The sequence below is a fragment of the Vigna umbellata genome, chromosome 5 (assembly GCF_029865625.1).
Source record: "Vigna umbellata cultivar VRB3 chromosome 5, Vumbellata_1.0, whole genome shotgun sequence".
NCBI lineage: Eukaryota > Viridiplantae > Streptophyta > Magnoliopsida > Fabales > Fabaceae > Vigna > Vigna umbellata.
Genome location: NC_142169.1, coordinates 14,501,747 through 14,515,641, shown reverse-complemented (window position 1 = coordinate 14,515,641; position 13,895 = coordinate 14,501,747). Strand labels below are relative to the sequence as shown.

Here is a 13,895-nt window from a genome sequence, read left to right as displayed (position 1 = left end):
TTTGTGGTAACAAACTCAAGATAAGTAGTGACAAGAGGAGAAAAGAGAAAAGACATGAATAAAGGGGAAACAAAATTAGCAACAAAATAAATACATTGAAAATCTCGTAAAACAAAACAGCTCACTATCATTTTCTTTATCCATCATCATAAAAAAAATGTTTCTTTTTTTGCAGATACTTCTTTAGACAATTAGTACATTATAGAAGTTAGATACCTATCATGCCACGGACTAAGGACTGTCCATTCCAGAACTGAAAAAAAAAATGGTACAACAAACTTCTGGGGTCAGAATTCCTGTAGTGTGATTTCTAACATGAATCACCAGGATTGGTGGAATTATGCATATTCACTCCATTTTTTCACTTGGAGTTGAGATTGGTGCTACGCTCTGGCTGCAATAAGTGAAGAAACAGAACGCTGTTGGGAAGTAATGTCAGCAGCCCTCAGAGAAAGTAACTTCATCCAAGATTCTATAGAAGGTTGGGCACGATCAAATAATAACAATAGAAAGCAAAGGCACCACTTACGCATCAGATTTTGAGGAATGTCTCACACAAACTAGATCATCCAACCTATTGCCGTCCATTTTATATAGAGAGACCCCTTGCATCTGGTTATAATGATCCTGTGCTTCCCTCCTCAAACTCTCAAAAGGTATCACTTCCCATTTACTATAATTTGAATATTTCCTGACATCACTCATGTCTGGTGATCCTGAAACAGGTCCACTGTTCTCTGGATCCACATTGCCCCACACCTTACAATTGCCAAACTGCCCTAAATCACCTCCATGATCGTCTTCATTCCTTTTCAAACGCAAAGCTGCTGCATGTGCTTGCCTTATCATTTCTCTACCAGGTATATCTGACCAGTCTTCCCTCCTCTTAGATCTCATGGGCGAGTGAATCCTGATTACCTGACAATAAAACAACTCGAAATTATTATAAAATATACACACTAAATATATTGTGTATAGAAATTTATAATTAAGGTATACCCCAAGACATTCTAGAAGTTGGTAATACGCTCTTCCTTGAAGTGGATTGTGTCCCTTCCTAGGCTTAGAGAAGTATCTTGTCCTATAAGAAAAAAAAAAAGATAAAAAGGGAAGATGAAAAGTTAAAAAATAAGACTGATTTATTATTCTCAATCATAAAAAATACATTCTGATACCCTCTATTTGTAATAATTTAATTCTCCTAAAAAGGAAAATAGGAAAACTAGGAAAATAAAATAAAATAAAAGATTATATATCTATTTCCTCTAATTAAGAAGATTCTAAAGATATTATCTCAAATTACAGCACTCTCCCTCAAGCTGGATCATACAAGATTGTATGAACCAAGCTTGGAATAGTAGTCAAACTCAATTGTAGAGAACATCAATAAACCAAATTGGACAGCAATGGACAAAAGCGAACTAGCACAATGAAACTTCAACTTGGACAACAATGGACGAAGGCGAACTAGCACCATGAAACTTCAACTTGGACAACAATGGACGAGGGCGAACGAGCACCATGAAACTTCAACTTGGAAAACAATGGACGAGAAAGATTTCCATTAAAAATGGATGATGACTTGCAGCAGCAAACATTAACAAACTACAATAACAGATGAAGGGCCTCCAGTGGCGAACAACAACAAACTGCGGGGACTGGATTACTATCAATAGTGGCGAACAATAACAAAACTTTAAGAACATGATTTCTATTAGTAACATATGGGAGGCCTTCAAAGGCTAACAGCCACAAACCTGTAGGGATTTAACTACCCTAAACAACAACAAACCTTCAGGGATTTAACTGCCCTGAACAACAACAAGCCTTCAGGAAACAACTGTCCTGCAGAGGCTAACAACAACAGACTTCCAGGGACTACACTACCCTGCAGTGGCTGGAACTAAAAGGCTAACCCACAAACCTGTAGGGACTTAACTACCCTAAACAACAACAAACCTTCAGGGACTTAACTGCCCTAAACAACAACAAGCCTTCAGGCAACATCTGTCCTGCAGAGGCTAACAGCAACAAACCTGCAGGCACTACACTACCCTGCAGCGGCTGGAACTTTCTCCTCCTCACGACTGAACAACAGAACGTGTAGGTGGAAGAACTGGTGAGAACTGATCCGTACGAGGGACAAATCTAAATCCCATAACTTCGAAAGAGTCAATTCAGCGGGCGGTCTCAAAGAACAACTCTCAGTGAGCTATTATAACAAAGCATTGAAGGTGAAGAGAGCCTTTCACATTAGTGATGGTAGAAACCAAAAAACACCAAATATCGAAGACACTTTGGAGGTCCTAAGTTCTCTACTGGACTACTCCCAAATGGTGATACTTACACTGTATCACAAAAGTACGGGCTAAACTCTAGCCCAAGAAGAAAGTTCTCTCCAAGGGCTGAAAAATATTTTCCCTCACGACAAACAGCGAAAACGACGGCTAATGCACTTCACGAGACACTCTTAATCTTGACTAAAGAAAATGTGGTAGCTTATTGAGGCAACATCGACAAACTTGAGGCAGCAACATACAACTGACTGCAGCACCAGCGACATTAAAGCACCCGCCAACAAGGCTAATGAATTGTTGACTGGAACATAAACAGACTCCCCTTCATGCCACAGGCCAACGGGGACATCACACTTGCAAGAGAGAATCACGGAATTGTAACCAGATAGTGGAGACAGCTTGGCCATAGATGTCGGTGCATTCGGCAGCATAAGCGGCAGAGACGTCGGCAAGAAGCACCAATCAATGCCGCACAAGAAAGAGGAAGAAGAAACCCATTGGTGGTGGCAGAAAGCCCGTGAAGGCAGAGAACCCTTCTCAATGGAGAAGATGACGGAAGCAGGAGAAGTAGTACTAGGAGCTGGCGCATCAGCGGCATCAGTAGCGGAGACGAAGCACTGTTGCTCGAGAAACAAAAAAAGAATGAAGCTTGCGACGAATAGTGAGAAGCAAAGAAGACGCAGATCTTGCTATGGAAGGTCATAACAGAGAGGAGGAGGTCCGGCGAGTCAACCGGAAGCGGCGCGGTGTGATTCCGACACCGGGACAGCGGCGCGTGACAAACATATACACGAGATCTGATGGAGAGAGGAGGCGCGCTGAGATTCCTGGGACATGTTCCCAAATTGAACAACTCCACAAGATGGGGAGAGACAGAGAGAGATTTTTCTCTGGGTTCCAACAGAGTGAAAAACCTGAGACGAGAAAGAGGTGCGTGACGACACGTGCGGAGGAGTCTAAGGTGTTGACCACCAGGGTTAGGTCGCACACAAAGAGACGATCCAGATCCGCTAGTCATCGGTCAGAACTACGACGGTGACCAACGACGGACAGTAGCTGGCAACGTATGGAGGCTGGCGGCGGACGATGACTAGCGGTGGAGAGAGGCATTGCACAGCGGAGTAAGCAGCAAAGGCAGTGGCCTTTCTTGGGTTCTTCGAAGAGACTTTCGGTCTCTTTGATTCAACTAGCAGTCAATAAGAATCCCAAAAGGAGCCAAAATTGATTGGGCATCAACAGATCTAAAGTGCCAATTTCAGCTATTGGTCCGAAAGGGAATGGGTTTGAATCCCATTGTGATCATACTCAAACAAGCTTTGTATTTGGTAATAATGGATAAAAGGCCAGAATTCTAAGGCAGAACTTGACTAGGGCAATTGGAGCTCAATAAAAACACATGTTAAAGAAAAGACTTTTAGGGGGCCGCTGGTAGACAACAAAGACCGCGGAAGCGGATCAGGTAGGCTCTGATACCAAGTTAAAAAATAAGACTGATTTATTATTCTCAATCATAAAAAATACATTCTGATACCCTCTGTTTGTAATAATCTAATTCTTTTAAAAAGGAAAATAGGGAAACTAAAAATAAAATAAAAGATTATATATCTATTTCCTCTAATTAGGAAGATTCTAAAGATATTATCTCAAATTTCAACATGAAATGTTCGAAAGTCTTTTAGTATCACAACCTAACATTTACAAAAATAAATAAACAAATAATTTAAAAATTAAGATTTTGTGTATCGATGGAGGAAACACCAAGAATTTGAGAAATAATCAATATCAAAATAGAGAAACTAACCATTCAGTGTATCCTGGATCAACAGTGAATCCATATATATCAATGATATCACACATGGAGAGCGCTAACTCAATAGATTTCATTCCAGTTCCTTTGGCACCTCGACGTAGTACAATTCCTTGGAAGAGATAGACTGGATTGGGTATGGTCTGCCATAAAAAGTAGTTTGAAAAAATGTAGATAAAACTATTCTAGTAAGTAGCTAGGTATCCAGTTGCTCCCATCCGTACTGATATATACCTAAAAGCATTCAATAAAACGGTTATAAAGAACAGATTCTCACCTTTATAACTGCATTGATTTCTCTGTGTGTCAGACTTTTGATTATGAGAACCTCAGTGTCTGCAAAAGAACAAGTTTTAATCCTTTCATTATATAGATACCATGAACTAACATACAAACGAAAACAAGGAAAAAATTAGGATTAAAATCTCATAATATGTAGTAAACTTCTAGATTTCTACTTCCCACAACTTGTGCAGGAACCAACCAATTGATCCCGGTAAATTTGAGCTTTAGACACCAGATGTCGAGATATATTAATATATTTGTCTACACATAGTTACAGGAATCTAACATTTTATTACATGTTTATCAAAATAGCAACTTTTTTAAAAGGCTTAAATATGGTTTTAGTCTTTCAATTTATAATACAATTGTTTTTCCAAGTCGTTAAAGAAAATATCTGCAGAAATTAGTTCCCCAAAACATCGGCAGTAAATAATTAAAAACATATTTTAGAGGAAATGAAACCCATGGCCCTTGAACGAACACAATCTAGCCAATGGAAAACATGATTTCCATATTCCATCACTCACCCAACTAATTTCATCACTTAAAGGAACTAACTTGTAGCCCCTTTTAATAAAAATTTATAAAAAATCAAAAAAGAATAAACTGGCATGTCTAATAATGATACATGTCTTATTTTTAGAGTGAATTCATTAGTTACAAATGACAGTTGGTGACATGTCCTCTGTTTGTCATGTAAGCAACAATACTAACAAAGTGGACAAAAAATGACTAAAACTACTTTTTTAGGACTAACTTTTGTAGATTATTTTCTAAAAAGGACTAAAAAACAATTTTGTCTTTAACGACTAATTTCTGCAAATTTGTAAGGACTAAAAAGACAACTATCAGATCTATCAGACTAAAAACATTGTTAGAATAATTACTATTACATATTATCATTAAGGCTAATATGCTAGACCAGTAATGAGTAGTACCTAGTTCTGTACCTAGAAGTCTAGTGCAGACTCTTGGTGTTCCATATACTCTTGCTTTTTCAATATATATAGAAGATAATGAGAGAGATCAGGGAAGCCCTCAAGAATATATTTTTATCAGTTTGTAATCTCAAGTTGGTTTTTGTAGATGAACCTGCTCTGGTTTCTGTCCTGGGTTGTCTACCAGCATTGTCATTGTCGTTCGCATCTGTCCGGTGTCCTTTGTTGTTGTCCGCGGTTGTCTTGTCACTACCTGCAGCTGTCAACTGCAGTTTAAAGCTCTTCAACTTGGTTCTCTGCCATCTCACATCTGTCCGCCGCCGTCTGCCACCATCCGCCGTCACTGTTTCGTCCGACGACCACTGGATCTGGTTCGTCTCTTCACATGACGACCAACCCCACCAGTGCCGGAGTCCGATTCTCCTCCACGCTCCGTCACGCGCCGCTTCTTTGTGCGCTGCGAACAGGCGCGTACTGTTCACGCGCCGCCCTCTGCCCGTCGAAAGGTCACCGCGACACCTCCATAGCTGTCGCCTAAGCCTCCTCTCTCTGTTCACACCCTCAAAACCCTACTTCAGTTATGTTCAGAAGCTTCCCTTGAAGAAAACCCTAAGAAACCCTCTCGGTTTTTTGGTTCCTCACTGCCGCGTTTTTCTTTCTCCTATTTTTATCAACAATGGCGTCTGGAAGTGTTCTTTCTTTCTCTGGAAGTCCCTCCATTACTTTCGAAAAGCTAAACAAAAAGAATTATTTGTCTTGGTCTGCTGCCGTGGAAATGTGGTTCCTCGGTCAAGGACATTATGACCACCTTGAGCAGGATGGAAGCCAAGTACCTTCTGAAAAGGCTGAACAATGGAAACAAGCAGATTTCCAATTGTGTGCCCTATTGTGGCAATCTGTGGAACCCCGACTTTTGATATCTCTTAGAGCCTTCAAAACATGTCACTCTTTTTGGAAGAAAGCTCAAAGCATTTATACTAATGATATTCAACGTCTTTATGATCCAACAAACAAACTTGCATGTCTCAAAATGACAGACCATGATATGGTCTCCTTCATGACTGAAGCCCAAGCTGCTGTGGAAGAGTTGAGAATGTTCTTGGAAGTGGAATCTTCGGAAGACATCAAGAAGAAGCTTGACAAGTATTATATGGTGATGATCCTCCAAGCTTTACATCCAGATTTGAATCATATCAGAGATCAACTTCTGAAAGGTCATGAAGTCCCTTCCTTGGAAGCCTTGACCACACGTCTTCTTTGTGTTCCAGTGCCTCAATCTCAGGAAGCTCATGAAACAATGGAACCATCTGTCATGGTTGCCACGCGAGGAATAGGAGGATGTGCACTAGAGGAGGAGGAGGTGGAGGTCGAGGACGTCCACAGTGCACTTACGGTAAGAGGGTGGGTCACACTCAAGAAAATTGCTACTCCTTGCATGGTTTTCCTTCAAAAACCGTCAATATCTCTAAGGCTGAAACTCCAATTTCCGACTCCAAGTTCACTGAGGAAGAGTATCAAGAATATCTGCGATTAAAGTCTAACAGCTTGGCCCAATCATCTCAATCCCCAAGTACATCCACAGCTTGCATTTCTCAATCCATGGAAGGTCAAAATTCATGGGTAATTGACTCGGGTGCTTCTGATCATATCTCTGGTAATACCTCATTGTTCTCAACCCTTTCCCTCAAAGAAAAACCCCATTTCATTACCCTTGCAAATGGCTCTAAAACTTGTTCAAAGGGAGTCGGTCAAGTCTCCCTGTCTCCCTCTCTCACTCTGAAATCTGTTCTTTTTGTCCCTAACTGTCCATTCAATTTACTTTCCTTAAGTCAGTTAACCAAAATGTTACATTGTTCAATAACTTTTGATTCAAAATCTTTTGTTATACAGGAGCGTGGCTCGGGGAGACAGATTGGAGAAGGATATGAAGCTGGAGGTTTATACCATTTTGGATCTCGTCCACGTGTATCCTGTGTTGCAGCTCTTCCCCCTAAAGTGTTACATGACCGATTTGGCCATCCTCACTTGTCAAAGTTAAAAAAGATGTGTCCTGAACTTAGTGGTCTTCAGACTTTAGAATGTGAGTCTTGTCAACTAGGAAAACATGGTAGATCTATCTTTCCTAAAAGGTCTCAATCAATGTGTAATTCTAGTTTTTCTATTATTCATTCTGATGTCTGGGGACCTAGTCGCATCTCTTCTTTTGGTTTTAGGTATTTTGTTACATTTATTAATGAGTATTCTAGATGTACTTGGGTTCATCTAATGAAAGATCGCTCTGAATTGTTACCCATCTTCACATCCTTTTTAAATGAAATCAAGAACCAATTTGGTCAAGTAATTAAAATCTTAAGAAGTGATAATGCTAAAGAGTATTTCTCCTCCACTTTTTCTGCAATCCTTAGCTCCCATGGTATTTTGCATCAGTCCACTTGTCCTCATACACCCCAGCAAAATGGTATAGCTGAAAGAAAAAATAGACACTTGGTTGAAACTGCTCGTACCCTTTTGCTTGGTGCCCATATTCATGTTCATCACTCGGGGATGCCATCTTAACTGCATGTTTTCTTATTAATAGGGTGCCCTCCTCCTCTCTCAATAATAAAGTCCCTTTCTCCATTCTCTTTCCCAATGATCATCTCTTTCACACCTCTCCTTGAGTTTTTGGTTGTGTCTGTTTTGTTCACGACATGTCTCTGGGGCTAGACAAGCTCTCCACTCGTGCAATCAAATATGTCTTTTTAGGCTATTCTCGGCTTCAAAAAGGGTACCGGTGTTACTCCCCTAAAACCAAGAAGTACTACATGTCTGCCGATGTTACATTTTTTGAACAAACACCTTTCTTCTCTCCATCTATTCAAGATGTTCATATCCTCCAACAGGTCCTTCCTCTTCCAGTGGTTGAGTCCAATATCTCCAATGTCTCAGTCAATCCAAGTCATGCTCAAGGTCCTCCAGAACCTTCCTCTCCACATATTGATATCTTCCGCCACAATACCCCGATGGGTAGTCCTCTTCCAGAAAATGGTGGATCTCCTCCTTCAGATTCTTCTCCCTCACCGCCTCCTGCCATGTCTCCTGGTGAAAATGATTCTGGTTGGCCCATTGCTTTCAAAAAAGGTACTCGTTCTACTCGAAACCCTCATCCCATTTATAATTTTCTTAGCTATCACAGACTGTCGTCCTCCTTTTATTCCCTTTTATCCTCAGTGTCTTCTGTGGTTATACCCAAAAATGTGAAAGAAGCACGTGATCATCCTAGATGGCGACAAGCCATGATTGCAGAAATGCAGGCTCTTCACCACAGTAATACTTGGGAGCTTGTGTCACGTGCTTCATCATGATTGCAGAAATGCAGGCTTTTATTATCATTCATCTCTCAGGAAATGTGTTTATTTAATAGTATATGTTGATGATATAGTCATTACAGGAAATGATACTGCTGGAATATCTCAATTGAAGAAGTACTTGTGTAGACATTTCTGAACCGAGGATCTTGGAAGCCTCAAATACTTCTTAGGCATTGAAGTAGCTCAGTCAAAAGATGGAGTTGTAATCTCCGAAAGGAAGTATGCTCTGGATATTTTGCAAGAAACAAGCATGACTGATTGTAGACCGGTTGACAGTTCTATGGACCCAAATAAAAAATTAACAGCAGAAGAAGGTGAGTTATTTTCCGACCCGGAGAGATATAGGAGGCTAGTTGGAAAACTAATCTATCTCACTATTACAAGGCCGGATCTATCTTTTGCAGTTGAACTGGTTAGTCAGTTCATGCAAGCTCCATGTGTTGGCCATTGGAATGCTATCATTCGCATTCTAAGGTATGTGAAAAAGGCTCCCTGGCAAGGGCTGTTATATGAAGAAAAAGGAAGCCTTCAGGTATCAGGATATTGTGATGCCGATTGGGCAGGTTCTCCTATTGATAGACGATCTACTACTGGATATTGTGTTTTCCTTGGAGGAAACATTATCTCATGGAAAAGTAAGAAGCAAAATGTAGTGGCTCGATCAACAGCTGAAGTTGAATATAGGGCAATGGCGTCACTAACATGTGAACTTATATGGGTGAAGCAGTTCCTTCAAGAGCTTAGCTTCTGTGACATCCAGAGTATGAAGATGTATTGTGATAACCAAGCTGCTCTTCACATTGCATCAAATCCAGTGTTTCACGAGAGAACTAAACATATAGAAATTAATTGTCATTTTGTTCGGGAAAAGTTATTGTCAAAAGAAATATGTACCGAGTTTGTTGGATCAAATGACCAACTTGCAGATGTGTTGACCAAGTCATTAAGGGGACCTCGGATTGAGTTTATTTGTTCCAAGCTTGGTACATACAATCTGTATGCTCCAACTTGAGGGAGAGTGTTAGAATAATTACTGTTACATATCATCATTAAGGCTAGTCTGCTAGACAGTAATGAGTAGTACCTAGTTCTGTACCTAGAGGTCTAGTGCAGACTTTTGGTGTTCCATGTACTCTTGCTTTTTCAATATATATAGAAGATAATGAGAGGGATCTGTGAAGCCCTCAAGAATATATTTTTATCAGTTTTTAATCTCAAGTAACATATTTAAGTCTTCTTTAAAATTATTTTATTTGCTAATATGTACTTTTTACTTAATAAATTAATTTTAAAATTTTATATCTGTTAAGACAATCATCAAGAGCAAGAAATAATATAAATGTCTGAAAATATAAATTCTAAAATATGAATTTAAGTAGAGGGAACTAATTGTTTCCAGCTACATTGATTTATTGGTTAGAATTAAACTTTAGTAATTTTTCTGTAAACGAGAGCGACTATAGGCACTAAAGTAGTTCAAACCTAGGAGATAACCTCTCTGTTTGTTGGGATAAGGGCCACTATGCTGTGCACGTCCACCTCCTCAAGACTCCATTAGGTAGGAGCATCTTGTACTGGGCTACTGTCTTGGGTTTTAGATTGATAATAAGATCACTTGTAATGTGCTACCGACCATCCTAATCAAGGGTTAGCATAAACTTTTTTAATTTGATAACTACGTCTAGAATGGTTGCATGGTAATTCTTTGGTAGAGAAATGCTCAACAGACAATATTGTTATAATTGTAGGATTGTAGCTCCCGACACCATAGTAGTCAAAATCGCATTATGATAGTCTATTGAGTATTTCCCTCTCCTGCTCAAGCAGAAGCAAATATTGTTCAAGTCAATTGGTAGCCTCCTAGTATCCTTAGATTTAAACTTCAGAAAATATATGTCCTTGTAATTGTAAATACTTGTTATCTCCTCCCCAATTCTGAAGCCTGTTGCCATCTATAGGCACAATCTCCAATGCTTTCTTTTATGCTAGTGTACTCATTGCTCATATATATATATATATATATATATATATATATATATATATATATATATATATATAAAATTGAATGCAAAAAGTGTGAGTTTTCTTCTCAATATCTGAAGTGTTAAGAGCAATACAATTCGAGTAGCACATGGGAGTTTTGGACATGCTACCAATGCATGTATTTTCTTAAGGCACTAGAGGTGTTTTTTATGGGAGGATTTGTGGCATAAGTAGGCCTAATTGTTACATTCTGAGAGGAGATCATGGCTGCTATCATAGCCTATCAAACAAGCATATTGAAGGAAATGAAGCAAATTTGGTAGGAATGAGATTCAAATCTTGTGATTGAAGCTCCAAAGGATGTTCATCCTGTACCATGGCAAATCCAAGGGAGATAGATAAGATGTCTTCAACTTTGTTCTTGTATGCATTTTTTTTCTACATCATAAGATGTCTTCAACTTTGTTCTTCTATGCATTTTTTTTTCTATATCATACTTATAGAGGGTAATATAGTCTTGATAAACTTGCCAACTATGGTTTTGAACAAAAAAATTGAGTTTTATTTGTTTGATATTATGCCATAATTTATTAGGGAAAGTTTCCTAGGAACAAGTACGGGTTACTTGCGTTTAGATTTTTTTGATTATGTTATTTTGAGGTTTGACCTAGCCCCTTCATGTTTTTGTTGGTAATTTTTATTTTTCTAGTTTTATATACTTTTTGACACATTACAAATATATGGAGATTCAATTGACAAGGATGTCTTTGTTCTATAGTGATGTTTTGCATGCCAAATCTTTAATAGAAAATTAAAGCTATATTTCACACTGGATAGATTAACATGTCCCAAAATTTCAACAGAAGTTTTGCATCTCTGTTTAAATATTTAAAAAATAATAACTTACCAGATCCGTTTAGAATAGGGACCATGTTACGCGCAGCACCTCTGACAACTAGACGGAAATCCCTCTTAAGACCAACATATTTGGCATATTCCTACACAATCCATAAAGGGACAAAATAAGTATCCGCGACTCTTTTAATAGCATATCAGATAAATGCACTACAAACTCTAATACTATATCACTTTTTGGGATCTTGTTCAGTAGTAATAATATAATGGTTGGATATTGCAGAAGCAAGTGGTCGTTTCATCTATGCTTTGGATAAACTAACAGGATTTCAAGAAAACAGAAATGAAAGAAGAAATTGTTAAACCCCATTATGATGGGTTGACATGTTTACCTCATTAACAGGGGCCTCATTCTCCCGAATAACAGCATCATGGCTATCAATTTCTTTCCCGAATGTAGTCTTCAGAAGGTCCCCAGAATTCCCAACAACAGCACAAGTTCGGAACTGTCGTGGGTGAAATGGGGGCTTTGCAGGTAATAACACATTGAGGTTCTCTTCACAAAGAGTCTTGTTGCTGCATTTCTTTGTCCCCCTACAAGAAGAAAAGGCATTAGCACACATACACTAACTGATAACACATGCAACCCAATAAACAAAATTGAAATCAAGTTTCAAGATCCATACAACTGTGCTATCCTTTGTGGAGCGTAATCCATCCAACCACCAGGTCGAGAATCAAGATACTCTCTGGTCAACACAGTTGTTATGTTCCGATACTGCAACATCTCAACACATCCGCCCAAGTAAATACTCATTCTGAAACTTCAAATGAAACAGGAACAAAAGGAGTGTCATTACAATGCACCTGTTCCCACAACAGGATTGCCTCACACACATCATATTTGTACTCCAACGGCTCAAAGTGCTTAAACTGTGCGTTGTACTACAATAATTTAAACATTGAAAAAAAAAAGAAACTCAACAGTTTAACCATTAACGAAACATTAAAAAAATAAGAGTTCTCAGAACTCAGAATTGAGAAGACAGAAAGACATACCCAAGAGCTGTTGGTATCTTCAGGGTATTTCAGGATCAAATTACAATGGTCAATTATATGAGCAGTGAGTCCTAGCCCCCTCTTATCCTGTTTCAATTTCCAACGTCAGCACATATCTTAACACAACTATATTCTATCCTTTTAAAAAAATAAAAGCACAAGACTTGGATTCAGATGCTTATATGTTTTTTATGTGATTGTTCTATCAGAATTGGAAGTGAGTGTATCCAGAGTTACACATCAATAATATTAAGAAATGATACGATGAATAAATAACCACATCAGTATTATTCATCAAATAGAAATGTTTCAGATCGAACAGTTACCACACATTGCTGAACACTGGACTGAAAGTTAGACAAGACGCGGATAATTTCGGATTTGCGAGCCGAAGAAAGGGACCCTGAACATGCGGATTTAAACGGAAATTAAGAAAACAGAATTAGAATGATTGATATTCCAAGTGTGGTGTGGTTACGGTGATAATACCTGCGAAGAGAGAGGATTGGATGTAGAAGAGGAGGAGGGAGAACAATGCAACCGCGCACACCAGATAAAGGACGGTGGGTCGCCGGTTAAGGGCTGAAACCTGCTTGTACTGCCTCATTGGTGTTTGAGTTACTCTCAGAGAGAAAGAGACAGAACAATGTCACATACAATGGAACGAAAATGTGGCAGAGAAGAAACACCTTCCGCTGTCCGAAAAACGAAGACGTTTTAGGCTCTGGCGAACGTCACCGACTTTCTTCGCTTCATGAATGGAATTGGAAACGCAAATGGAAGCGCGTTTGGATTCGCGTTCTGAGGTGAGAATCGCGTTTTGATATGGTGCCAAATCAGACCGAGGGACTCTGATTCATGTATATATTTCAGATAATATATATACTATTGGCAAATAAACCATTTTATTTTTTAATGTAAGCATTAGGAATGGTAAAAAGTCCCACAATATTTCTTTTGTTATTTTTGTGATTTGTTTCGTACGATTTATTACTAGAAAAATGTAAAGGTTAAGTAAGAATTAAATTTACTATTAAATGATCACATTTAGGAATTAAATAATATTAATATTTTTTTACATGTGAGAGATTAAATCGTAAAATTATTATTACTATTATTATAAGAAGTTTTGTAAGAATATTGTATCATCAAAATATCATTTTAAAGGTTAGTTTGACATTAAATTAAGAATATTTTATTAAAATTTATAATAGATTAAATCAAATTTATTATTACTTTAAGGATTAAATTATCTGTATCACCTTTTAATATCAAAAGTTAGTCATATATCTTGTATATATTTTTAATATAATATCTTACA

At 38.3% G+C, this 13,895-nt stretch overlaps 1 protein-coding gene across 1 annotated transcript; it reads right to left on the bottom strand.

Annotated features, from left to right (window-relative positions):
* Positions 1–107: 107 nt before the first annotated feature.
* Positions 108–13,421, bottom strand: LOC148197768 (sialyltransferase-like protein 1). Its single transcript, XM_088114997.1, has 11 exons — positions 13,064–13,421; positions 12,901–12,977; positions 12,575–12,661; positions 12,383–12,460; positions 12,202–12,293; positions 11,908–12,109; positions 11,568–11,658; positions 4,382–4,440; positions 4,099–4,247; positions 1,000–1,081; positions 108–918 (listed from the first exon to the last, which is right to left on the bottom strand). The coding sequence occupies exons 1-11, from the start codon at positions 13,179–13,181 to the stop codon at positions 526–528; spliced, it is 1,428 nt and encodes a 475-aa protein (XP_087971123.1). The 5' UTR covers positions 13,182–13,421; the 3' UTR covers positions 108–525.
* Positions 13,422–13,895: the final 474 nt, after the last annotated feature.